Below are 27856 nucleotides of genomic sequence, written 5' to 3'. Positions count from 1 at the left end.
AGCCCCAGCAACCTTGATATTCGCAGATCTCAGACTCAAGTAAGGGCTGCCGGGCAGATGTTGTTGCTGGGAGTTGGGTGGTCTCCTAGGAGGGTTCCAATCAAGTTTGCAGCACACGGCTTTTCCTAGGGAAACCATGTGTAAGCCTGGATTACTTGTGCCCTATGTAATCCTGGTTACTCCAGAGCTATTGTTACTCTCTCCCTAAGAACATATGGACTCTTAACATTGTAGCAAGAGTAAACAAGCTTGGTGGCTAACCAGACATGGGGTCCAGTCTTGGGCCTATCACTTGCAAGTTGTTTAACCTTGGACAAGGCATGCACATTTCTGGGTTGATTTCCTAATCTGTATTAGGAACGTAAGTCAGGTCACCTACAGTTGTTGTAACGATTCAATGTGAGCTATTGCATCCAGATTGGACAGCATATGCCCCAATATGATGAAAGGGAGATTCCATGTCTCAAATTAGTAGCAGTGGCTCACCCTGAAAGAGCAAATGCCTGTAAGAAGATGTGAGCTTCTGCTTGGTGTGTGGTGATCACAAAGCACAGGTGGCAAAAAAAAAAAAAAAAACATCATTTTCTAGACTTCAGCATTTTAGTTAAATACGCACAATTTTATTGATTGAAGAGATTAGGACAAAAACATTAAACCAAATACAGGACAAAGCACCAGAGGCCATAGATCCCCACCATGCATGCCACCAATCTCTCCTCCTCCAAGGTACTTAAAAAATAGGGGAGAGGGAAGAAAAAAAGGTCCTTCTTGACACAGCACCATCTTCAGAATGTTAAAAAAAAAAAAACCTTCTCTCCTTTGTATCTTCCATTAGCAAAATAGAATCAAGGGCAAATCCATGGCCGCCTTGTCTCCTGGTTACGAAGGGTGAAGCCGCCCTCCTGGGAACGTGAGGACAGGGCTCCTGCTGCGCAGGCATAAAGCATCCAAGAGTCTGCACATACATGCCACACACTATAATGAAGCACAGATTCAAGTAACATTTACATACTACAGTCCACGTGTCACCTACCCAAAAACAGGACCATTTCACAAAACATATACAGGCAGTCAAATCCAAACAAGTGAGGTACTGGGAACACAAATATTTATGCCAAAAGAGTTCTGTATCATACAGCAATAGAAAAGCCATAATAAAAAACATTTTGCCACTCGAAATCAAATAAAGCTATCTAGAAAAGCCAAGTAAAAGGTTATTTCAGAGACAGAAATACTCAAACAAGGAAAAAAAATCATAAATGTTAACTACAGCATGTAATATGTCATCCCAAGTCAACCCGTAATTGAAGTACTGGCTTAATACATCACAATGTGACATTTTCCTTAATAAATAGAAGAGTTCTTGAAAATACAAAGGTGCGTATTGGGATAGAGAGCTGTTTTTCTTTATATCATCATAGCTTTCAGCTAATTATCCTTCCCGCTTGTCTCTACTGGGGATTTTTGTCCAAACCAGAGGGCCTTACAAGCCAAAAGGATCATTCTCCGTAAAGAAAACGAAATAGCTGCCCTGTATTTTATACACGTGGGACAACCTGCTTTGTTTCACTAGTTTCTAATAAAACAAAGACAAATGTTTAGTTGCGATCAGAGTGCTGCAAAAGCGTCAGACTCCAGGAGCTTGCTAAAATCTCAGGCCATTGCTATCATCTCAGAAAGAGGAATGCCTGTCACACAAACCCTCATCGTTCAAAAGCAAAACATGAAAAAGGAGTTGCATTTCTCTTTTCCTTTCTTCTTCCCTTTTCTTTCCCCCTTTAAACTAAGATAGCAGAAATGCATCTGGACGTTTGACTTCTAATAGCTTCCTGCCACGAACCAATTGACACAAAACAGAATAGCTTGTTAAAGGACAGATTTTTTTTTTTTTCCCCTTCAGGGAGCAAAGCATTAACATGTCATTTCCTGACCAGGATATTAAATAGTTTATTTAGAAGAAATGAGTTGAAGTGAGCGATTAAGAGACACAAACTGGACTTTTGTTTTCTTTTAGTGTAGCACCCAGGTTTCATGTCAGTCTGTGTGCACCGAATTTTTTTTTTTAAGTGAACCTCATTAATTACCAGCTAGGTGGTTGGCTTGTTTAAAAGAAAAAAAATTATTGGCCAACTGTTCCTTCCCTGAATCCTAACAAGAAGTTAAATGCTAACAGTGCGATGCCAGGATGTGTGTTTGAGGCAGAGAGTTTTGATTCTGTGAGGATCTGCAACTATTTTGGAACAAAATGAAAAGTGGGGTAGGTGGAAGTGGCCCAAGTGGCAAGGGGTGGTCTCCCAGGCTATGTTAGGGAAGACAAGCTCCAGGGGGGCTCCCATCCATCTCACCCCAACCCCCATCCCACGCCTCTTGCCCCCATGCTACATGGTCAGTCAGCTCCTTGAAGGTTTTCCTTCTCTGAACCAAGAAACTTAAGAGTGTGAGTGTTTGTTTTTGCTACTCAGCCAGGCAATTCGTGTCCCCTGGAAGAACTCCTTTCCACTGCCCTCGCTCACTCCTGGTACCTGCTAAGTCTCTGTGGGGCATGAGCTCAGTTAAAGAAAGGGTCCAAGTTCTCTTCCATGTTGACGTCCGGCACCAGCTGGTCAGACACTTCCTTAGCACCATATCCTGAATTCGAGACGCTAAAATCTGTAGAAAACCAAGGATGGTCCAGAATTTCCTGCGAGGTCAGCCGCTCCGAGGGCTCCCGCCGCAGAATGCTTCGGATGAGGCACTTGGCCTTGGGTGACAGAGTCTCTGGAATGTTGAACTGACCACGCCGGATCTTGCTGAAGAGGGAGCTGGGTTCAATGTCATGGAAAGGGTACCGCCCCACCAACATGGTGTACAGCATCACCCCTAGGCTCCACACGTCGGCTGCTTTGCCCGAGTAGCTGCCACTGGTGTTCAAGATCTCTGGGCTTACGTAAGCCGGGCAGCCATGCTTGTCGGAGAGGGAATCATCGTCTCCCCGCAGAATGTAGGCGTCTTCCAGGCTTTCCAGCTTGACCCGAGTCCTGCAAGAAGGGAGGAAAACATAAGCTCCTGAGGGTGCTCGGAGACACGTTACCACCAGCATCATAACACCCGACTATAGTGTTTCCGAAGACTCCTCATTCACATTCATTCATTCATCTGACCAGCCAAACATTACTCACTGAGCACCCTCTAGCTGCCAGCTACTATTTCAGGGCTGACGACACCCACATGGGTGAACAAGACTGACAAGGTCTTTTCATGCAGCTGACAATCCACTGGGGAGCTCAAACCTTGAGCACCTTAGCGAACCATGAATCACATTATCATCACCCTTGTGAAGAGGAACAAGAGATTAAGTAGCTTTCTCAATGTCACATTTGCATAATGCTAGGGCACCACAGAATTCAAACCGAGATCTAATCAACCGGGAAGACCACAGCTTTGTCTACAACTTTTAGCAGACTTGTAACTAACGTGACAGAACACAGTCCACGAAGAGCTTTCACCTTACTTGCATTTTGGCCTCACTACAGCCCTTTGTATTAGACATGTAGGATATTAATATCCCATTTTACAGATGAGAATATGGCGACTCAGAGATTTTGAGTAACTTCCCCAAACCTGTTAGCTGGGAAATGGAGAAGACTTGATCCCACATCTTCCTAAGTTGATGCTGCTGCTCTTTCTTCTATACCAGCTGCCTCTCTTTAGGACCAGAAAGGAAGCAGGGAATGTTCAAGCAGGAGTGGACTCCCATCACCTGGTCCTTCTGAGGCTGACACCCTCATATCAAGACCATCTTCTTTCCCTGGCCAGGCCCAGTGTCCCAAACCTGTAATCCCAGCACTTTGGGAGGCCAAGGCCGGCGGATCACCTGAGGTTGGGAGTTTGAGACCAGCCTGGCCAACATGGTGAAACCTTGTCTCTACTAAAAACATAAAAATTAGCCAGGCGTGGTGGTGCACACCTGTAATCCCAGCTACTCAGGAGGCGGAGGCAGGAGAATCATTTGAAGCCGGGAGGCAAGAGATTGCAGTGAGCTGAGATCGCACTACTGCATTCCAGCCTGGATGACAGAGTGAGACTCTGTCTCAAAAAAGAAAAACAAAACTGTCTTCTTTCCCAGATTTCCTGCTGCCTTTATCTTCAGTCCTGCCCCTCATACTCCCAAGACCTTGTCCTTGACCAGGTTCTAACATCTGACTAAGGTCATCCACATCTTCTGCTTGTGCACATCTGTGATTCCAATTTCCCACATGTCTGTGTGCGTGGGGTGTGTGTGAACAGAACCATGAGCCCAAGATCCAACTCAAACTAGGCATCCTACCCTCAGTCTTTCCCTGCCATTTAAGGTCCATCGTGGTTGCTGACAGGAAAGTGGGACTCTCCAGGGTATGCTCAAGAATAGAGGTAAAGAAATCCTGCATTAAACTCCCTGGAATCCAGCACGCATCCTTACACAGTAAGATCTGATGTCATTGTTGTGTATGACATAAATTAAGTGCTCAGGAAATACTTTTCGGAAGTGAGTTGAATTCTTATCATTGACCATACCTAATCTACTGTGAGGGCCGGGATGGCAGTGACTTGTTCAAGGCTACGGGGAAAGTCACTGAGAGCGTCCTCCACCCAGCGCCCCAAGTCCTAAACCAGCCTCCTCTCCTTAGCTCAGGGGCCTCCTAGGAATTCCTGTTTTCCTGCCCCACTGTTCTTTGCGTGGAAAGCTAGGAAATGCTACCTTCCCATACTTGAAATTGAAATCTTCCTCCTACTCTCCTGGCTGGGGCACTGCCTCACAGAGTTGTAGGGAGTCCTTGGGTCTCATAAACTGAGTTAATCTATCCCATTATCACACCCCTGGGGGCTTGCAGAGAAGGTGAGGAGGGATGGGGAGGTGTTGGAGTTAGGATTAAGATAGCATCTACAAGGGCTGTCTCACTCGCATCTCGTATTTCCCTCATCTCAAAAGCGCACATGCAGGCACACATGCAAGCATCTGCCCTGTTTGCCCCTAAGTGCAAAAAAAGCTCAAGTAAGCAAAGAATAAGAAAGAGCTTGGAAAAACCACACTGGGTCATAAGTCAGAGCTTGTGACTCAAGTCCATCTCCCGCTGTTTCTCTTCCTCCATCTGCCTGAAGGTCTTAGCCTTTCAGCGTGATCACCACAGCCACTAAGAGTCATAGAAGGGAGGGGGCAAGGTTCAAATTAACCAAAAGATTGCTGCTAGGAGTTCTCTATAGCAAAAGGTTTGGTGAAATCCTGGGTTGACTCTAAGACCTCATATTTGGATTACAGGAGTTCAAAGCTCAAGGAGTAACTACTTCCCATATTAATTTCCACCAACAAACAAACAATAGTTGTGGTCATGGGAAAAGGCACTGGGATAAGAGCTAGGAAGGCAGTTTCCAGGCAAGGTTTTGTCTCTCACCTGCTGTGTGGCTATGGCTGAGTCACTCAACCTCTCTGTTTTTCAGACCTAAAGAGGAGCACTGGACAAGGAAGTCTTTTAAAAAAAATCATGTGGTAAAATAGACACAACACAAGACCAATGAAGTACACTTAAGTGTATTTCATTGGCATTAAGTACATTTACACTGTCATGCAAACATCTGTACAAGGTAGTCTTAAAGTCTCTGCCAGTTTGATCATTCTGGGATTCTGTAACACCCATCTCTCCCTTTTTTATGTGCTCACCCACACTCTATTATAATCTATAGAATACATACTCTTCTGCACCTATAGCTAATGTTCTACAAAAACAGGAAGGATCTACATGTGCTAATCTGGAATGGAGCTGATTAAAAACCAATATCTTTTGTCCTTTTGTTTTTCCTAATCTAAGGTGGCAGGTGGAGCTGGCCCATGAGACTTACTAGCTGTCAAGATGCGATGGAGGTGAAAAGGTGAAACCCAAGGGGCAGAGGAAGGGAGGAAGAAGGCCAGGATCTCGAACCACAGGCACGGTGAGTTTTCCCCACAGCTTCCTCTACCCCATTCTCACCCAGCGCAAGCCAGACTCCTCACCTCCAATTTCACTGTTCTAGCAGCAGAATAGCTATGGAAAGAATTACAACTGTGGAAATCATAGTAAGAAGAAAAACAAGCTCTTCCATCTGTGGGACAAGGGGTGGTCCAGTGGAACAAGCATGGATCTTGGTATCAGAGGGCCCAGGTTTTGCCCAGGTTCCCCTGCCCCAAACCTGCAGTGGTGATGCAGCTCATCTTTGGCCATGGCTGCAGGGTGACCCCCAGGGACTCTCGACCATCTCTTGGGCTACATTCCCTTCTCTGTCCATCCCAGCCTGTTTGCTGTTCCTCACACGCCCTGCTTGGCCCCAGTCCTTCTGAGGCCTTTGCCACAGTGTCCCCTCGCCCTAACTGTGCTTCCCCAACTGTGTGACAGCTCACTTTTGTCTTGTCTCTGCTCGAATGAAGTTTATTAAACTTCATCCTGTCCATCCTACATTACGTAGCCCTCCTCCTCTTTTCAGCATGGGATATAGTGTACATTTACATTTCATGATTTACTGTGTATCATTATGGTCATCATTTCGGGATGATCACCTCACTTCCCACCTCCAAGAGCCCATGGGCATGTGGCTGATGTCATTTTGTACGTAGAGAACAGCACTTAAGTTTGCTGCTGTACCTTGACCACCTAGAAGAGTACTCGGCACACAGCAGATACGCAATCCATCAACGACAGGGACAGTCCTGCTGTCAACCCCAGGGGGAACTTCAGTGCGCTCACCGGGAAAGGAACAAGGGCCGGTGCTCTGCCTACCTGGCCAGGGTTTAGTGGCAGTCAATGAGAGCTCTACAGAAGATGGGCTTTGTAAATGACAGCACTGAGGCATCTCCCATGGTGATAAGGGGGTGGGGATATCAGGCATCTGTCAGTAACGGTGGGAGGGAGATATGACTACAGGGACTTGAACTTCTCCTGGCTCAGCCTTGGCAGGGTGCAGAGCTCACCACCTCAAGCTTTTTATGCAAGGGACTCTCGACCATCTCCTGGGCCACTCTCTCTCACTCCCTCCCAGCCTGTTTGCTGTTCCTCACATGCCCTGCTTGACCCCAGTCCTTCTGAGGCCTTTGCCACAGTGTCCCCCCACCCGGATTATGCTTCCCCGACTGTGTCAGCTCACTTTTGTCCCATCTCTGACCAAATCTGAGGCCCTCTTCCATTCCTATCCCTTTCCAGGTCACAATTTTAGATTCTGACTTTCTCCTTCACCTCCTCCTACCAGGTGTCCCCACATTCAAAGCATCCTAACTCCTCTTTCTGGAAGCCTCAGAAAATGGTTAAGGCCTCCACTCTGTCCACTCACATTGGCCCTCCCCCAAGCTGGAGTTTACCTTTCACCTTTCCTATCTCAAGATGAGCACACAGAATCTAGGCCCGATACTTCATGAATTTGAGAATAAAATGAAAAGACCATCCCACATGCTGACAAATACCAGCTGCCCCTAAGCTCATCTAGCCAACACTTCATGCTCCTTTGCCTCAGAGGATGAAATTTTAGTGGGGAGGGCCCAGGTCCGCGTGTCACATTTGGTTCAGCACATGCTGCAGAAGGACAACCACAGAAACCAGCCCAGGTCAGAGAGCAAAGCAGTGTCCTAAGGCACAGAGACCTGGGTTCAAGATCAGGCCTTGAAAGTTACAAAGTAACAAATGTCAGATTATCACCTATGTACCCAATGCATGCAAGGCACTTACACATACAGTCTCTTCAAAATTGAGGAGATCCATTTCCAAGGCAGGTACTATGATTCCTTTTCTCATGGACAATGAGCCTAATGCTCAGAGTCTGAATAGGCTCCTACGGCTGGCAAGGCAAGGCAGTGGCTGGGTGCTCACCTTTCTTAGTCCCTGACCCCACCTACTCAAGAAGCTGGCGGAGGAGACCACAGCAGGGTTGCTCAGTTCACTAGGTTCCATCAAGGCGTGCAGCACATGTGCCTCCCCAGTGTCAGGGGACAGCCAGTCCTTGGGACAGGAGCCTGCTCTTTCTCTAGGGGAGAATCTGCATCCCAGGCAGGAGAGGGGCAGAAGAAAAAAGAAGCCGAGAGAAAGGATGGGGAGGAGATGCAGCCTTGCTGGCCTTGGTAGGTCATTCTTTTGACCTTGCTTCCTTCTCAGAACACTGTGAACTTGTTTACATCACTTCTAGGCAAGGGTTGAGGCAACTGGTCTGGATTACGTCTTTCGACAAGGACCTTTCAGGATGTATACCACGTGAGAGGAACGGAGGGAGGTCCGACAGGTGGGGGTGAGTGTCAGCTCTGGTCACTGTGGACTTGCTGTGGAACTGCAGGGAGGCTGCTGAAGGTCTTTGGACCTTGGCTCCCTTCTCTGGGAAACAGGGCTGCCAGTCACGAGTCTCAAGAATGTGTATGGGGAGTCCCTGGTGGGGCTCTAGCACATGTCAGAAATGGGAGCAGAAATGAATGAACAGTCTTGCAATGGCTCACGTCCCCTCAGTCTGGGCATTATGAATTTTCCAGGCAAAGAAGTTGATTTCCATAAAAAACAACAGAAGCATCTGTGGACCTAGTAATTCAAATGTCCCACTAGTCATGCAGGCATTTAAAAGACATTTACTGAGCATTTACTCTGCTTGAGTTGCCCAACCAGGCAACTCAAGGCACTGGGGAGGCATTGAGGAGACACTGGGGAGACAGACATGACAAGTAACACCCATCTTTTCAGTTTCTGTGAGAATTAACTGTAATAATGCAGGTACGGTATCTACCGAGGAGCCCAGCATGGTAGATCTGCAAAAAACTGGTGGCAACCATAATTATTGATCTTATTATTAAGATGAACCTTTGCACCTACCCTCAACCCAAAAGCCTCGTGGAGAAGACAGGTGAGGAAGCATGAAATGCAAGTCCCCAGCACATGGCAGTAGATGTGAATTTTCGTTCCTTCCTGGGTCTTTTGCACTTGTTCCTCCCGTGGGCTGGAATGCTTCTCCCCAGCTCTGTGCCCAGCCCAGTCCCCTCACTTTATTCAGTTATGACTACGGCGATCAGGATATGCTTCCTGGAAGTGGTGATACCAGAGATAGTCCGAGAAGAACAAACATTTTCCAAAGTGATAAGGGGTGGGGGGGGGTGGTAATTTTTGTGACTAAAACGCTGTAATTGCCAATGGTTATCTCCAGTAACTTCTCAGGGGAAGAGACATCTCCCTGCCAGCCACCAGCCTGGGGTAGGATTGGTTTGGCCAGAGAAGCTGGATCCCCGCAGGCCTTTTGCAAACTGTGCCTGGCATAGGAAGAGAACAGCCTGCTTTGCTCTCAACCTGCTGAATGAACAAGGCTCACACGTGGGCAGCCTGTGTACTCAATGGCGGCCCAGCCCAGTGCCAGGCCTTGTGTCACCGCATCCCGGTGCCAGGTGAGGAAGCCAAAACCAGCAGGGTGTGGTTCCTCTCCCAGCATCTGTGGAGCAGCACAGATCGGCCCTGAAAGCCCCAATATTCTCCCCGCACCCCCATCCACTCTCAGCACAGGCTCCAGAGCTCCCTTGGGCCAGTAAGTTGAACTACCAGTGTGGCCCCTGGTTCTTTTGGCCTCAATTTCCCTTCTGTAAAATAAGAACAAATAGCTGCAGGGCCTGAAAAGGGCTCTTCTAGCTTCAGAATTCCAGATTTTAAAGTTTCCTTTAATTCTTAAGCTCTAGTGATTACAACACACTGTATGATATCCTAATAATAATTATAGTAACAATAATGGAAACTATGTGTGAAGCATCTACAAGATGCTAAGATTATTAACAGCCTGCATCCTTATTTCTCATAACAAAGTAAAAGACAAGTATGATATACGCATGTTTCCTAATAAATAAGGAAGCTGAGGCACAGGGAATTAAATGCCCCAGGCCATACACAAAGAAGCTGAGGAAGCTGAGCTCTGAAATCTACATCTGGACTCTACTGCCATTGCCCTTTCCAAAATACATTCTGGTACTAAAATCACCCATTTACTTAGGGCCAAAGAAAGAAAAACTTTTAAAGGGAGACCCTGAGATGATGGAGACAAATCTGTCTCCATCTGTTGGCTCACTGGTGGCCCAGTTTATTCAGCACTAGATCCGGTACAAAACCACCCCATTCACAGCTAACTGCTATAGCTCATGAGGTCGATACAGGTGCTTAGACCTGCCCATTTACCGGATGAAGAAACTGAGGGAACAGAAAGCAGATCTGACTTGTCCAAGGCCACCTCGCAAGCCAGTGGCAGAGTTGGGATTCAAACCCCGGTTTTTAACTCCAAGTTTAGTGCTTGATCCACAAGATCAAAAAATAGTCTCCACAAGCAAATCATGCTGTGCTTTTAAATCTTTAATCAGCACCCTGGGCTCTTGGCAGGAAGAGATCAGGACAGGGTGGGCCAGGGTGGGGCTGAGCTGGGAGTTCAGCCAGACAAAGTGGGCCTGGCAGGGATGGGAAGTCCGGTGGCCTAAGGTCAGTGAAATCCAGAGAAGTCACTGAAGGCCGTCCGGTCAGGCGGTCCCGATAGGCTTAAGGGTCAAGTGAAAAGGTCAGCTGCTGCCAGATCTGACCTTGCCCTGACTGTTACTGAAAAAGTACTCTGGGCAGCCAGTCCAGTTGTGAAAGCCAGGGTCCCGCCCGGGACGACTGCTACCAAGGGCCTGGGAAGGACCACCTGGCACCACAGGCACCATTATGCCAGCCTGGCAGCCTCATTAGAACTTCACAGGCCGCTAAGTGATTCCAAATAAATTGTCGTGCATTTAATTCTGGTTCCTGTATGCACAGACTTTTCCAACAGTCACCTCTGAGAGCCACCTCTGCACCAGGTCTTGTAGAGTCAGTGAACCACCCCAACTCCTACCTCAAGTGGCCCATAAATTATCAGGGAGAGCAACAGGTGAGCCACAGGGGAAGCATCTCAGGGCATCGTAGTGGAGGGAGAGATGTCTACAGGGAGAGAATATGCCTCTTGTTACTTTACAACACCACACAATCTGGAAGGTGGGTGTGCCCACACCGATTTGATGCAGGAGACGACAGCAGCTTAGACAGATGAAGGAACTTGCTTGGAAATAGCACAGTTGGGATAAGAAACCCAATCTGGCTCAAATACTCAGGTGTCTTCTGCAGTGCCATCTACCCAGCCACGACAGAACCCCTGCCCTGTCCGCATGCAGGGGCATGTTCCTGCCCCCGACTCCCATCCGTGGTGCCTGGATGAGCAGGGGAGTCTCCCTGTACCCGAACACCTTCCCACGCCCCCACGCAGACACCACACAGCACAGCCTGCAGGCCGTTAGGGCTTCACGGAGGAAGTCCATCCTGTCGCCATAGGAACAGAAAGGGAAACCCAAGAAAGAGGATGCCGTGCTGACAGGAATTCCTCATCAATACTCCACTCACTCCCTGCATTGAGACATTCAGCCACGGCTCCTGAAGAATCCCTCCTCCCCTATATAACGGATTGACCTCTCCACAAAGCTTCTGCAGGCTCAGTGCTGGCCAGGGACACCCAGTGGTGGTGCTGCTGCCCTGCCCGGTGGCTTAGGAGTGCTTCAGGGTCCATAATTTTCCCAGTCTCGTTCCAGGTGTGGGGTGGGAGCTCACAGAGCTCAGGGAGGCCTGCAAGTGCATCTCTGCACCCACTCACAGGGCCAGATGGGGATGCTGCCCTTGACAGAGAGCCCCACACAGGCTTCTGGAACTGTGCGCTTAGGCACGTAATGAATGAGATCGAGTCGAAAAACCTCGGTCCTGCTCTTGGCTGTGCCACTAACACATCTGGGACCTTGGGTACGCACACTCTCCTCCTCATTTTTTTAAAGATAAAAGGGTCAGTTTTAAAGCCCCACTTATTGCCCCCACCTCTTCAATCCCACTGCCACAGTCTCGGTTTGAGCCACTTCTTCCTGGAACCCATGCCCGGCTGCTATTACCCAGTCCATCCTTCACATATACTTCCAGAATCACAAACCTGTCCCTGCATTCCCGAAAAACCTTTCAGTGGTTCCTTCTGGGCTTCAGGTCAAGCTGGAGGTGAGGGGTGTGTCTTTCAGGCCCTGGACTCAGCCTCATCTCTGTCCTAGCACAGGTGACCCTCCAGCAGCACAGCCCTCCCTACACATGGTTCTCTGTGCCTCTGGCTTGACTCATGCCTTCTGGCACCTCCCCAGCCGTACTACAGCACTCAGGCCAACCTCGCGCAGGAGCTCATCACCTCCCAGAGGTGACCATTCTCCACACCGTACTCCACTGTTGGAACTGTTAAATAATGCTTACAGCTAAGTAGCTACTGAATAATGATTACGTCCATTAGGCAAGGACTCTCTTGTACTGATTCCTGTACCATCAACACCTAGCACTGGAGGACAGAGTAGGTGCTTAATAAATGTTTGTGAGATAGAATGACCCCCATATCTAAGATCCCCCAACTCCAACATTCTATCTGGAGTTCAGGGCATCTAGGCAAGACTCTGCTTAAGCAGTGCAATGGCTAGAGTCCAAAGAAATTTCAAATAGACTGGACTCTGTTCCATGATTTCGAGAAACTCCCAAGAGTATTGAGTAAAAAAAAAAACATTGAAAATGAGTTTCCATTTACTGCCTTCCACTGTCAATATGGCTAGTGGATTTTTCTTATGACATTCATGCCACTGGGACATAAGGGGCTATTTGTATATCCACGGCATCAACAGTTACACTTTCCTAAGTACTGGTAAGTCCAGTGCTAGGCATGGGCGACAGAAAAAGAAATGAAGCCCACTGTATAGTTCCCTGGGATTAAAAAAAAAAAAAAAAAAAAACCCACAGAATGGGAAAACAGGACCTAGGACTGCCCGCGGGCTTGGCTCATTGGTGGCCCAGTCCATGACTGCTCAGGAAAACCGAGTCGTAAGCCTAGTTTTGACCCTGGCTAGTCAGGTCCTCCTGGTGCACACATGTTGCCTAACTGCATGAGAAAATTCTTTCTCAGGGTTGGGCATAAGAGACGGTAGTTTACCTGTTGTCTATTTCCTGGAGACAACCTAGTATTTGAGAGCCTGGGCTCTGGAGCCAGGGACCTGGGTACCAACCCCAGGTCTGCCACTGGTTGGCCATTAGACTCTGAGAATCAATTTTCTTATCTGTAAAACGGTGAAAATAAGAGTATCTTACTCATTGGGTTTAAACTGATTAATTTAAATACGGTAGGTAATTAGAATTAAATTTGTGAATCACATTATGGGTAAAACACATGGTGGGCCCTAGATATAATTTCATCGAAATGTAGGTCTCATGAGAACAGGGTTTCTGTCTCATTGGGCTCCGTAGTATCCCCAACACCAAGAATAGTGCCTGGCACATAATAGGTGCTCAATAAATATTTGTTAAATAAGTAATTGAATCTCCAGGTTGCTGGGTTATAAGGCTCAACGACATCAGAGGATGCCCAAGAGCAATAATGATGGCTATGTATTCAAGTAGCTGCAGGGCACCAGACACTGTGCTGGACACTTAACATGTTAATACACTGTCTCTTCTCATGATTTCAGAGAAGGCAGCCTAAGATCATAGGGCTAAATGGAGTAATAAAAAAATCTGACCATTGTGCCTCTGCTTGGTTTGCTTGGGGACACACACTAGCCCATCAACTAGTTACAAAGTACAAGTAGTAAGCATCCCAGCAAGAAATCCTGCTGAAAAATATCTACTATTTAGTCTACTTAGCAGCGTGGAACCTGGAGGAAGCTCTCCCCTCTCTAACTGTGATTAGAAAAGCCCTTCATGAATAAAATTACAGCCTGCCATAGACACTGAAAACAATGTCTTCAATAAATGTCACTTTTGCATAAATCATTAAATTAAAAGGGAAATGATGGGTAAATTTCTCACTTGATGGGAAACTTTGAAAATAGCTCTCTATGAAAAGGTATCTCCATAGGGGATGTTTAAGTTTCCTGGGCTCCCATTGATTCCAGGCAATGACCTGGACACCAAGGCTCTACTTACCCCTGCCTCTCTCTCTCTGTCATTAGAATCCAACCTGAGCTGCTCCCACTCAAAAAAGGAGACATTCCGTCAACAAATAGCAAGGTCCAACCTGTTCTAGGAGCAGTGAACATGAGACAGCCTTTGTCCCCAGGAAGCTCCCAGCAAGGCACAAGGACCGTCTACAGATGCACATACAGGCCATCACAATACAGGAGGAGAGGAGCTCTGATGAGGAAAGGGAGTGCTATGGGAGAGAGATCACTGATCCACCCTGGGGAACAGGAGGCTCGCCAGCCCTCCCCAAAGGTTGGCAATACCTCAAGTACATAAAGGGGTTCCTTATAAATAAGGGAATTCCAGGAGCTCTGTTTCCTTCAAAGCAAAAACGAAAGGTATTTTCCCAAAACACAAAGCGCCTACAACTTGAAAAAATGTATACAGCTTTTAATGAAAGAAAAGCTGAGTCTGGTCTCCAGGGCTCTGATGCCTGCCCTCTGTACTTTGTTAGATACTGCGACCTCAATGGAGGCGGGCGCAACTTGAAGATCTAAAGGAAGAGCCAATAGAGATACTAAGAGCTGAGAAAGAGTGCCTTGACCTCTGTTGGTGGGGGAAGGAGAAAGGCCTCCACCCCACGGGGAGGCACAGGTCTGTGAATCTGGGCAGGTGGCGTTTATTATACCAAAAGCCCTCGGGCCACTGAGTTCCTGCAAAGAGTCGCAGCTTCCACCCTGCAGAAGCAGGTACTGATTGGCTTCCACAAAGAAGAGGAAATGAAACCTGTCACATCAAGAGATAAAGATCTTCTACCCAAAGAAGAAACATGTAAAGAAGCATGTTTCTCAGTTCACATGGGGTCCTTCTGTGCAAGGAAATGTCAACACTGAACTGAGACTGGAGGCAGAGAGTGGCAGGCGGATGGCAGGAAGCCTTGAACCCAGAGAGAAATCCAATGGGCAAAAGCAAACAGGAAGTGCTGTGGGAACAAGGCCCTAGCCACCTTCCTTGAGCAGCATAAGGGTGCACCTGCTCAAAGGGCTCTTCGCATCCTGAGGGAGCCAGGGAACTGGCCCTATGAGCACAGAGCGACACTGAGTGCAGACGAGGCTTCCGTCAGCAGGAGCTCCCATCCACTGATGGCTGACTGTGCACTAGGCAGGAGCTCCCGTCCGCTGATGGCTGACTGTGCGCTAGGCAGGAGCTCCCGTCCGCTGATGGCTGACTGTGCGCTAGGCAGGAGCTCCCGTCCGCTGATGGCTGACTGTGCGCTAGGCAGGAGCTCCCGTCCGCTGATGGCTGACTGTGCGCTAGGCAGGAGCTCCCGTCCGCTGATGGCTGACTGTGCGCTAGCCATTGGGTTCTCTTGTGTTAATACATTTAATTCCATGAGGGAAGTCTTGTTGTTATTTCCACTTTGCAGATGAGGCAGTCTGGGCACAAAGCTTAGGTAACTTCTCAAGGTCCTTTCCTAACAAGCGCAAGAGCAGGGACTGGAATCCAGACAGCAGCTCTGACTCTACATAGAAGTAACAGGACTTCTCCCAAGCTTAGGCCTTCCCGTGAATTAAAATGGAATTAGAGGGGCTTGAAACATGGGGCTTCTAAGAACAGACCGATCAAGCAGGTCACCCCAATGCCACAGCAGAGAGGGGGAGGCAGAGTGCACAGGGCATGCACTTTGGGGATGTGGGTACTGCCTTCTATCAGATTCTGAGCCCCAGCCGGCAGGGTGGTCACTACTACACACAGACCATCTGAGATTTTACTACAGGAACTGTGGATGCACAGGGTGTGGCCAGGTGAGTTCAACTGGAGTTGGAGATTAACTTCCTTAAAATGCTGCTCAATGCCTGTGGGCCCTGAGGTTTTCCTTTTCAGCAGCATAAACAAAAAGAACCAAGCTCTGCCCTGCACAAACATCTCTGGGAACAAAGGAGAAGCAGAAGTCCAATGCCAGTAACACAGAAGCTGATGCAGGCATGGTGGGGTACGATCCTTCAACCCCTACATGTGCCTGTGGCCGCGTACTCCAGCGCACATATGGTCAATCTGGCCTTTCTGAGCCTCAGGTTCCAGGCCAGATGCACTTGACCTTGGCACTAATTTAATGATTACAATTAAACGAAACAGAGAGGAGGATGTGGCCTAAATCTGAACCCCTATGCCACTCTTCTCAGAATACGCTGCCCAAGAGACCGACTTAATTCTTCAAGAACCCACTGAGTCCTGGGAACTGCTCTCCTATAATGGTACTATTTCATCAATGACTCTAGGAACAGATGTCCCATCATGAGTGCCTGCCCTGCCCAGTGAGTCACAGAATCATCTCATTTAACCCTCACAACTGCCCGACAGGAATGCCATTATTATTTCTGCTTTGAGGAAACCGCAGCTTAGAAACATTCAATGACTTATCCAAGATCAGGTAGCTAAGAAGAGCCAGAAGTTACACCTAAAACTCAAATCAAAGTAAAATGGAAACAGAAGACTCTGAGCTGCTGCCTTTCTACCTAGCAGCACAAGGCACGCTGGCATCAGGTCCAAACACAACACTAGGAGTCATCTGTGTCTGCCTGCAAAGCTACCAGTGGGGGACCGAAGTGAAGGCGCTGGCAGTTCCACTAAGAACGTTTCCATGGATGGCCATGGATGCAGAGTCCCAGATGGCACACAATTGAAACTTTAGGCACAAGGAGTCAGCCCATAGGCAGGTCTTGTTCTGCACCAGGTGGGCCTCAGCCAGTTTCATACGTAAAGCGTGCACTTTCAATCACTTTCCAGATCACCAGAGTTCAAGAAGCACATCACTGGGAGGAAGAAGACTGATGCACAAAAGAGGTGTGTAATGGTCAGAAGATGAATAAAGCGGCACTTCCCAAATTTGCTTCTGTGCTTTTTCACCATGGGACCAATGCTCAAAAGGTTGGAAACAGACACTGACTCCACGGTTTAGCTTTCCAAAAGCCTTTAAAATTTAACCCATTGCTTCCTTACACTTTCGATGTTCTTGAGGGAGAAGGAAGCTTTAGCTCCACTAAAAGTGATGCAATTAGGATGGAAGATGAGAGTTCCCAGCAGCAAGCATGGAGCCAATGAGGTCCTGGGCCCTTGACACTTGGCCTCACACTCTTCCCTCAGGAAGTGCTGGCGATGGGCTCCATGTAGGCTACCATGCAGGCCAAATAAGAGAATCTGCCATGAAACTCAGTGCTGCCAGGAGGCAGAGAAAGAGAAATACATTGTGGGACAAAAAGCAGAAGTTTCACATTCTGGAATCAAGAGGTTAAAATACAAAACAGCAAGAAGAAAAAGGTGACTAGGCATGATTCCCCTTTCACAGAAAGTTGATAGTTGGATTTTAGAAAGACAAAAAAGCTCTTATCAATCAATCAGCTACCGTTGAGAACGTTCAAAATGTCCTTGAAAACAGAAGCGACCTTCTCACAGCTGCCCAGACAGACACTTGTCATGCTCCTGAAAGGCCAGCCCACTGGGACCTCCACGTGACTTGGGCTGGAGGAAGAACTCTGGATGAAATGACAGGATTTCTAGGCTAGTTGCACCCTCAGACTGGCTGTGCGAAACTCAGCAAGCAAGGTGACCCTGCCATGAGGCCAAGGAACCTCACTGATCAGATGGAGGAGTTATCATTTTCTCCAAGGTCCCACAGGGCATAAGCCTCGAGGCTGGCCCATGGGGCAACAGGGCTGCATGGCCAAAGGGGCTATCACACATGCCACCATACTGTAGGGACTATATAGGCCAGCTCCCTACAGTCCCTTACATTTTCTTTTTACCTTGGAAAATGCTCTTTAAAATGAAAAAGGATTTTGCTGTGACATGTTTACTCCAGGGAATTGTTTTGGTTTCCCATTCATATTGGATACTCCTTGCTGGTTATCTCTGGACAGGGTCACGTTCTTTCACAAAAGTCAAACATAACTTCAGATGGAATGTCAGAGGTACACACTCCTGAGGTGGGAAGCTTCTTCCCTGGGTCCTGGGACATCAAGGATTTTGGCTGTGCCATGACACACTCATAAAGGAAAAGCAGAGGCTGGTAGTAAAAGCCCTCCACAGCCCCAGTGAGGCCTGGCTTCATTGGCTCCTAGCTAGCTGTGTGCACTGGGGCATGCTTTCACCTCTGGAGTTCTGCCTCCTGGCAGCAAAACAAGAGAGTACCACACAGACTCTGCAACCTCCGGGTCCACTTTTGTTCCCATGTTCTATGACTTGGGGACCTCCACCCTGCTCTACTCATCTGCACAAATATGTATTCACTATGGGGGTCCTATCCCTGAACAGGCCATTCCTTCTACCCATTGGTGCCCGAGCGTTCCTTCCTATGGAAACACAATCAAAGACGACACTTAAAAACACAGATCCCTGCGAGAGAGGGCATTTGCTGTCCTCATGCCCTCTGGCAGACAAATGAATTTCTTGACAGCTGACTTACTAGTGAATGTGGTCTTACTTTGACTCTTTCCTGTCCGTAACTTTGAGACTTCACCACGTTGCACTTTGGAGCTCTCATCTATGCAATGGACATGATAATACTCACTTCTCCAACAGGGAGAGGTAATTAAGTTAAACTGTAACCTTATGGTAAGAGGTAAACAAATATGACCTCTTATTTTTGTAGATGCAGTTATTAAATCTCCAAGAAAGGTGGAACATAGAAGGGTAAAGAGAATACCTTTGTCAGTATTCTGTTGAGAGTCCATATATATTCATCTTCCAAATGAGAATATTCAAAGAAGCACATATGCCAATTTATTATTAATTGTAAAGACCTTAGAGGCAATCTAGCGTACAGAAGGTAACAGAAGGAGAAATATGATGCTGGTAGAGGGAGGGTGGAAACAGACGAAGGACCAGTCCAAGATCACAGACGGTATCAAAGGCAAAACCAGGGGAAACATCTCCAGGCTCCACGGGCAGAGGCATCTGAGCGGAAGAGAAAAGGTAAGTGTGGTTCCACACCCTAGATCTTCCAACAGCTGCCCCTTCTCAGTTTGTTAATAAAGGTAATGACATTCACAAGCAAAGATCAAGATACGAGCTGGTCTCCACGTTATGTGGCGCCTCATTCAGGAACTACGGTGAGCAATGAATATAGATTTGTTGCCTCTGTCCCTCCAAACTCATATTCTTAAAAAGAAAAAAAAGTGCTTGAAGGAGTTCTTATAGTCAAAATCAGCTGGGAGAGAAAGCAGCATCTGCTAAATAGAAGGTAATGAGTTAATGGCATAACCCAGTTGCCTGCATCCTGTCCAGCTGTCTCCTCAAATAACCAAGACCTCTGCAGTGCCATGCATTTGCATCAGCAGTTTCCTCACCTGGAATGTGGTCTTTCCCACATTTCCTGAAATACAGTCATCTTTCGAGTCTTGGCTCCAAAATCACCCCTCCTATAGAACCTTCCTTGACTCTCCATGTCCTAGGGAGAACTGACATGTCCCCACCAACCCAGTTCTCATCCCACCCAGCATGGACCTCTATTCTGAGCTGGTAGCATTTCCTTCATTGGTCAGTTGACTATCTAATTCATCTAGATATTAATAGTACTGAGAATTGTGACTAATAGCTAATATAAGCTTAGGTAAGAGCTGCTGAATGAGTGCATGGATGAATGAATTATAAATGACTGATTCTGGGTGCTGAGTGTTCTGCAGGTAGAATTTTCAAGGCCCTGCCTTTACTAGCATTGAAAATGTCACAGAGGTTTGCAGCCACCTTCAGAATTCAAGACACCAATCATACGTATTCATTGGGTCGCAGAATATCCTGCTACCTGTCCTTTAAGCACCAGATGACACCTTTAAAATAGTAGCTATTTGCTTTCCCGAAACACTTGAACATTGCAATATTCACTTTCTTTTGCCCTCCTAAGATTCCTTCCCCTCATCTGGACCACAAACAGTAAAAAAAAAAAAAAAAAAGTCCATTCAAGACTTTTCTAGGAAGCTGTTGTTAGAAGCAGTCCATCACAGAACCCAGGTCTGGATAGGAATGAGACCTACCTCTCTTCGTCCTTAAAGATGAACTTCCGCAGCTTGAGGTCCCGCAGCACCAGCCCCCCGTCATGGCAGTGGGCCACTGCCGAGGCAATCTGGTAGAACAGTCTGGCTGCCTCCTCCTCTCTCAGCTTCTTGCAGGTGCGGACGAAGGAATGCATGTCCCCATAGCTTCGCTCAAAGAACACATAGGCTTTGGTCTCACCCAGGATAATTTCAGTGATTTGGTTGATGTTACTATGAGCAGACAGGCAAAAGCACGGTGCCAAGGATTCCTGGTAGCAGCTGATATCAAACACCTATGACAGGATTAACAGTAGGACCAAAGTCAGAGGTGCCTCTTGTACAACCAAAACACAGAACACTGCACCTCCCGCAGGCATGGGCTTTTGAGATGACAGAAAATATGCTGAACTTGGACCCAGACCATATTGGCCCTGCCTCCTACCAGCTGTGTGGCACTGAACAAGTCACTTAACCTCCAAATCTTTATGTATAACACGGGAAACTGATACTTGACTTACAGTGTTAGGAAGATTATATGAGAAAATGAAGGTGATAGTGCTTTGCAAAATGTAATACAGTACACAAATAATAATTTTCACTATTTTTGTCTCTAGCCCAATTGCGTGTTTATAGAACTAAGGCAAAAACAGAAAGTGATCCACCTCAAATGACATCAACAACACTTTATTTACCTTCAAAAACAAAAAAAAAGGAAAAGAAATGCACATAAACACGTGTTATACGACACATGTGCAGTTAAGAGATTAAATCGCTAGCTGTTGCCTAATGGTCTCTAATTCAACACTTTCATTTTACAGATATGGAAACTGAGGTTCAGAGAATGAGCCAAAACTCAAGCCCCCAGTGGCAGAGGTAGGAATACAATACAATCCTTCTTAATAGGGAAGCAGCCTTTCTTCTTCCTCTTCCCTCCACAGATATCTAACTCAATGAACCAGTTATGCAATGATTTTCTATGAATCAAAATTAGCCTGTGAAATGCCAACTCATTGTGGGGTTGCTTAAAAAGAAAAGGCACCATCAATACCTTTTGAAACAGACCTAACAGAAATGAACACCACAGAGAATTTTTGAGGTTATAAAAAAAAGCGCTTTCATTCATTTCAAGACCTCCACTAAATCAGGAATACAAGTCCCTGGGTCTGGAATGTGGTTTTTCTATCTGCCTGGGATGTGGGTAAGATGAATCTATTCAGTGTGTGCGTGAGCCAGGGGCATGCGTGGGTGAGCTTCGCTGGAAAGCATCTAAGACAGGAACGCCCTAACAATACACTGCATGCTATCAGTTCACAATCATTTAGCTGCCTAAATCGCTTTTTCACTAGTTAGAGCATACTTTCTTTGATCATCATATTGCAGTGCGGTGGGAAAAATGCTGGACTGGAAATCGGCAACCTTGAGGCACTAATCCAGGCCCTGCCACCAGTAATCTGGATGAGATGGATAAAGAGCTTAGGGTTGCTGGACCTCCCTCCGCTTCATAAAATGAAGATGTTGATTTAGAACAGTGTGAATCTTTTTTGGGTCCTGATGTCACATAAAATCTGATAAAAGCTCTGTTCCCTCTTAGCTGGCAATGCCCATTCTCAAATGCATGCACAATACCGGATTCATTTTAAGGGGATTCACGGGCTTTCTGAAGCCCACCCAAGGCCACTGACTGCTATTTAAGAATCCATGAGTTAAGTTGCTCTAAGCTTCAAAAAATTGAAACAAAATCTGTGAGTCAAATAGGGATGTAAAACCTCAAGAGAGTTGGTGCTAACCCGGCCAAGGAAGCAAAGTTAACAGTAATGTTGTGAATGAACCATAATGAGGCATCTCAGAAAAGCGGCACAGCTGCTGCCACTATAACCTAGAATTTAAGAAAGAATACTTCAACATCTCCAGAGACCACAAATCACACACTGATACCGTCAAATGATGACCTAAGAGCAGTGACCTAAGAGGCCTGTTCAATTAGGAATCTGAAATGCTTGAATCAACTTTAACACCCTGACTGCAGGCAACAGAAACCCAGGAAAGGCTCAAAAATTTCAAGGAGTAATAAGCTTTGCAGTGGCTAACGTAAACACTGCATTATATAATGAAGATGATGTGTTCTGAAATACCGGGTTGCAGCTTCTGTCGCCACTGCTCAGAGTTATGATTATTTATAATCTACTTCCTGTTTCCAGGTGCATTTACAAAAACATAAAAGGTGACTTTTGCTCAGCACTTTTAGCCTGTTATCCTGCTCCACTGCTGAAAACCTGAATGGAGACAGAATTTTTTTAAAAAACTAACATATTTGTGGCAGCTTCAAATGTAGCCATACCTTTTGTAGAAGAGACCAAATTCCAAGATGGTGGACAGAGTATGAAAAATAAAATAAGTATTTATGTTTTCGCACATGGGAAGGAGTCAAACTTTTATTAGTAGCTATCAGGGGCATTTAGGGGCTTGGAATGGTATTTAAACCATCATCTTCACGTGCAAAATCAAGCCACAAGCCTGGTGCCAGCCTCTTTACATGTTTAATTTGAAGCCTTGGTTATGTAATGTGACAGTTCAGATAAGGCAGTAAGATTAGACCATCATTAATAACATTTGCAAAAAAAAAAAGTACCCATTCTGCCAAGATAGTAATTATGTCAATCTGCACAGTAGCTACCAGTATTTCCATGAAAACATACAGTTAAAGATTCCTTAAAATGCCTTCATTCATTTATCTAGCAAAAGTAGGCACATGGAGACAATAAGCAGCCTTGATTATTTTGTTTAAATGACTCTGGAATCTTTATTCCTCCAAATAGTGTCCTAGGGAATTCTCTATGCAGTCCTCTATAATAAATAGCATCTTTACATTTGATCTGTTTTTGCAAAGAATTTTTTCATTGGTCAACACACAGCTAGGAAACAAGAACCTTCTATTCTAAGACATCAAAAGGAACTGGATTCAATGTGTAGATTTCACTGAGCCTTAAAGTAAGCTAAGAGACCACAGCATATATATCTCTCAGGGCAGTTCAGAGAAGCAGCCTTAGAAAACTCTCTTGGAGCTTCTTAGGAGATACACAACTATGCTTGCATAAGAAGTCACCCACATCATCTTTGGTAAAAAGTCAGGAAAACAGAAGCTGCTGTGTCTTAAAGGGATGACCTCTGTCAAGCAGAACAATGATACTGCACTTAAATCCACTTGCAGCCACACTATAATTGGTGAGGGGCTGATTCAATCTTTGCAATAACTAAACCAGCAGATTAAGTCCAATTTGAGGCCAGAGCGCAAGTCTGCAAATGACACTGTAAGGTCAGCCCAAAGTGAAATATGTCTTGAAAAATCTGGAGAAAGAAAGAGCAGAGGCCAGAGTCACCTCTGATTTTAAACAAAGAAGTAACAGCCAGATGCCCCTGCAGAATTTGGCTGCAGAGTCCCTATACTTAAAAGCATCTCCAGCCTTTGAAAAATATTAAAATGCTGTACTGAAGTTGAGCAAAAGAAATGAAAATATTCACTGCTGGGTGATTGTGCATATTTCATACAAGAGTGGCAGTTCTGTGGAATTCATTCATTTCAAAGGATGACTATCCTATTGTGCAACCTTGCAGACTTCTGAGAATTCAATCCAGCTACTGAATTTTGGTTAACCAGGCACAGTTGCTCTGGGTCTCAATAACTTAGAGAAGATGCAAAATACCAAATGCTCAGTGCAAGCAAAGGGCAACATTTAAGAGTCTCCGATTTCCCCGTAAGGTCTGAACTAAACAATCGCAAAACTGACTGGAGATCTCCACTAAACCCAAATTTTGCAATGAAATACTCCAGTCCACTATGAAATAAGGAAAGCAGTCTGCGGTGAATGGCGAAAGTGCGATGTGTTATTTGCAGCACAACCGTGCCCAGTGACCATTTCAAAGGCAGAATGGGAACCCCACTGTCCCCTTACCCCCTCAAAAAAAAAAAAAAAAAAAGTCCGCAAATCTAAAATCAGGTGACAACGAATCCTTGATCTATGTCCAATTCTGTGTAGCAGTATGCTCTATTGTAGTTATTTTCTTTTTTGGAAACTATTTCGCCCCTCATCCACTTGTCTGGGGCCGGGTGGGTGCACACAAAGATACACAGACGCACATACACATAAACCAGTCACTGTTCAGGGTTAAAGACAAAAAAGGAAACCTAAGTGTCCATCGCAGTGGTATTACCACTGCGGATCCCTGGGGCTGCAAATGGGAGCTCCTTAACCTTACAGGCAAAGGTGTGTGTTCAGAGGGGAACGGAAAAGGGGGGATGAGCAGGCAGGGAAGTCTAGAGATGGGGAGAGAGACCAAGACCAGAGAGAAAGACCCAAAGCATTCACTATTCACCAGAAAGTGCTCCGGCTTTGATTTCCACCCCAACCCTCCTCTCAAGGCTCCAGGCAGAAGAAAGGTCTTTGTAAACTCCTTCCCTGCGCTGGGCCCCTGGGCTTGGCCAGAGGGGGCACCTTTGTGTGTCTGTTTTAAAGGGCACCTTCGGAACAAAGGTTTAACACCTGCCCGCCGCTAAGAACAATGGCTGCGAAAGGAACGGAGTCATCAGTCTTAAAACTACCCGGGGATTCCCTAATCCTCTTTGGAAGGGGAGGGTGCTAGACACAGGAAGAAATCCCCCCGGGCAGCGGGACCCGGCCTCGCGCAGAGAGCTCCTGGAGCCTTCGGTGCACGCGTGTCCGTGGCCCCCGCGCAGTCCCGCCGCCCTCCCCTCCCCGGGCTCTCCCCAAAACGCCCCCACTGCAGCCCGCCCCATTGTCTGAAACGGTCTAAAAACTTCGCAACTTATCGAACCTGAGCAAATAAATAAATAAACCCATTTAATAAGGCCACGGTAATTATCCCGTGAATCTCCCTCTCCCAGACTCGAGGGCCTGGCGCCCTCCCGCTCCCTCGGGCCCCTTCCAAAGACAAAAAGCAACCCCCTGGCCCTTTACCTTGCACACCAGCTCCTCTCCGCTATGCAGATGCACGGCACGAAAAACGTGGTCTCCCTCCAGAGGTTCCAACAATAAGTATTTCCCGATGCAAGAAACGCAATGCGACAAGTTCGGAGTCTCGGGCGGGCTCGGGGAGCCGAGGTTCGGGCTGAAACTCTGGCTGGGCTCCGCGGACCTTATAGACGACAACTCTTCAAAATCCTGGGTTTTGTTCCGCGATCTCCCATATCTCGCTATTGTGATGGGGGTAGACCTGTGTATGTTCATGAGTGTGAGGATCGCACACGACAAACAAAAAAAAACCCGCCGGAGAGATGAGTCGCTGGCGAGTGCGGCTGCAGGCGCCTCGGTGCCACTGATTTTAAAAGGGAGCGAGAGGGGAGGGGACAGGAGAGGGGCTGCGTGGAGAAAGAGTTAGAAGCCCCCAAATGGGCGCCGCCGGATACCTTGTCTGCTCCGAGCCCGGCTCCCGGGGGTCCTCGGTCGGCAGGCAACTCGGGTCCTTTTGTTACCCCAAAGCAGTCGGCGATGTGCAGAATCGCCGCACTTTTAGTTACTCTGTGTGTGTGTCCCCAGCGTGGATCTGGATGAGTACCCGGGCTGCTAGGGTGCGGAGCTGCAGCGCCAGGGCTCCCGACGCGACCCCCAGGCCGGCTTCCGAATCGCAGACGGGGCTGAGGAGCCCGCGGTAGTTTGTGCAGTCTTCGGGGCGCTCACGGCGGCGGCTCAGTCCCAACGCGTTAGAAGTCAAACAAAAAGAGAAAGGAAACAAGCCCTGGTCTACCGGCTGGCGACGCACGGCAGCCAGAATCCGCGCTGCACCCCCTTTTTTTGGTGGAAAGGGTGGGGGGCGTGGAAGGGGGGGTGCGAGAGAGGGCAGTTACCTACGTTTTAACTGTAGATGGCGTCTGAGGCTTTTCCAAGATCGCGAGCTCTCCAAAAATTAAACAAACAAACAAAAAAAATAGCAAGGGAGCATTTAACTTGGAGCGGTCAGCGCTGCCAACAAAAGATTGCAAAAGCCGGGCACAGAGTTGCGGCGCGGGCTGGGCGCAGGTACCGCGACAAAGCCCTGGGCTCGGCCCGCCGCGCGGAGGTCAGCACAGGCTCATGCTGTCGCCGCTCGCTCGCGCCCTGGGTCTTCCTCCGAATGCAGCCAGACGTGCAAGAGAGAATGAGGACAGATCGGCGGTCTCCGATTTCGCCGGCACGAGCTTGCGGGGGTCCTGCGGGCGCTGCAATGGGAGCTGCGTCCCCGGCCCTTCCAACGCGCAGCGTTCCTTTGCCCCTCTCCCGCTGGAGAACTGGATCTTGTCTTGGAATAATTTGCAACCACTCCGTCTCCCACTACCCCGAGCCCAAATTGCCCGGTGGGGTTTGTTTTGGAGAAAATTGACGGCTTGTCTCCTCCTTCTTTGATTTCTTGCTTGCCCCCCCAGAGAAAAAAGGGGACCGTGTATTTAAAAATTAAAGGGGACGGCCGACGGTGCCCGAGGCCAATCCCCGCGCTCAGCACGCCCGCATCCCCTGGCGAGGCGGTATTAATAGTTACTTACGTGGCCGGGGATCTCGGAGCGAGCGGGGCCGTGTGTGCGCGTGTGCGCGCGCGCGCCTCGCTCGCGCTCGGTCTCCCCATTCAATGTCACCGACACATTTCCACGGAGCCTCCGCCGCCCCCGCGACTGGCTCAGCCCAGAGCCGGCCCCGCCCCGCCCCCGCCCGGGCCCCCCTCATTGCGCCGGGCGCCCATCAATCAGCCCGGCCGCTGCCAGTCCTCGGGCGGCTCCCCGCGCCGCTGCCATTGCAGCTCCGTGCCGGGGGCGCCAGCACCGTCCTCGCAGCTCCCTCATCCGGCCGGGGAGGTAAACAAAGTGAAATATCCTTCCGCGGTCCGGGGCCCCGGGCGCAGCACGCTGGGTCTCGGCTGCGCGCCCCGCAACGGCAGCGACTCAGAAGCTGTCCCCCCACAAGCTGCTCCCGCAGCGCCGACTCCGTAGCTCGTTCATACTCCTGGCGCTTTTCCCCAGAAAGCCAGGCACGCTCTGAGCATTGGGCCCCCAGGCTCAGATGTGGCCCTGAACGAGGAGCTTTGTTTTGGAGGAATGTGCTTGCATCGGTATTGCTGCCTGGAGTTTCGAGAATTCGTTTCATGGTATCTCTCCGACATCCTCCTCTCCATTTAAAAGGAAATCCATTGCTTCCTTTTAGTTGGTGTCACCGCTTGCCCCCGATCCCCACACCTTGGGCTTGTATTTCTAATATTTTCAGCAGAAGAGGAACTGAAGGCATCTTTTGACTCAGGTCAAATTTAATCACGAATTCTTCCCTTCCCAAGGCATTGCCCGGAGGACCTTGGAGGCCAAGCTAGACAAAACCTTGCACCCACACCTCCAGGGAGCGCTGTTGGGTCCCATCCAGGGTGCTGGGCATCCTGAGTCCTCTTGTGTTAGCCAGGTGAAGGCTGCAGTTCCTCCCCACGCCACCCCCCGCCACCACCACCGCCCTTTGCCACCCCCTCCTTCGCCACCCCCCGAATTATTCTTAACTTCCTTGGGAGATTCCAGTCCGCGGGCTTGGACAGGAACACAGGAGGAAAGGGGCTTGAACTCAGGCAGAGGCTTCAAACGCCAGCCTTGATCTAAGATATCCTGGTGAATGAGAAGCAATCTAGTAGAGGACAAACTTAAAAAAAAAAAAAAAAATCTCAAGGAACTGAGAAAGGGGAGTTGGAACGACTCCTAGAGCCCTCTGAGCTTTTGCATGCGTGTAGTATATTTTCCACTGGAGGAGGGAACTAAATTATTTATTGCCCACTGTAGGACAGTTTCAGTAAAAGAAGGGAGCTATTTATAATTATGTCCACTTGAGACAACAGTCACTCTAACGATCAGGAGTCCTG

General features: G+C 47.9%; 1 protein-coding gene across 2 annotated transcripts; it reads right to left on the bottom strand.

The window, feature by feature from the left end:
• Positions 1-598: 598 nt before the first annotated feature.
• On the bottom strand, positions 599-26633 carry TRIB2 (tribbles pseudokinase 2). 2 transcript variants are annotated; one of them, XM_010383638.2, is made up of 4 exons: positions 25404-25545; positions 24955-25210; positions 19982-20274; positions 599-3017 (listed from the first exon to the last, which is right to left on the bottom strand). In XM_010383638.2, the coding sequence occupies exons 3-4, from the start codon at positions 20134-20136 to the stop codon at positions 2549-2551; spliced, it is 624 nt and encodes a 207-aa protein (XP_010381940.1). In that variant the 5' UTR covers positions 20137-20274; positions 24955-25210; positions 25404-25545; the 3' UTR covers positions 599-2548. The 2 variants fall into 2 exon arrangements, with proteins under 2 accessions (XP_010381940.1, XP_010381933.1); XM_010383631.2 differs by having other exon boundaries at positions 24955-26633.
• Between the last annotated feature and the right edge of the window lie 1223 nt (positions 26634-27856).

Source organism: Rhinopithecus roxellana, chromosome 17 (genome assembly GCF_007565055.1).
Source record: "Rhinopithecus roxellana isolate Shanxi Qingling chromosome 17, ASM756505v1, whole genome shotgun sequence".
In the NCBI taxonomy this organism is placed as follows: domain Eukaryota; kingdom Metazoa; phylum Chordata; class Mammalia; order Primates; family Cercopithecidae; genus Rhinopithecus; species Rhinopithecus roxellana.
Note: the sequence above shows the minus strand (reverse complement) of the source record. Positions and strands in the feature narration are given on the sequence as shown.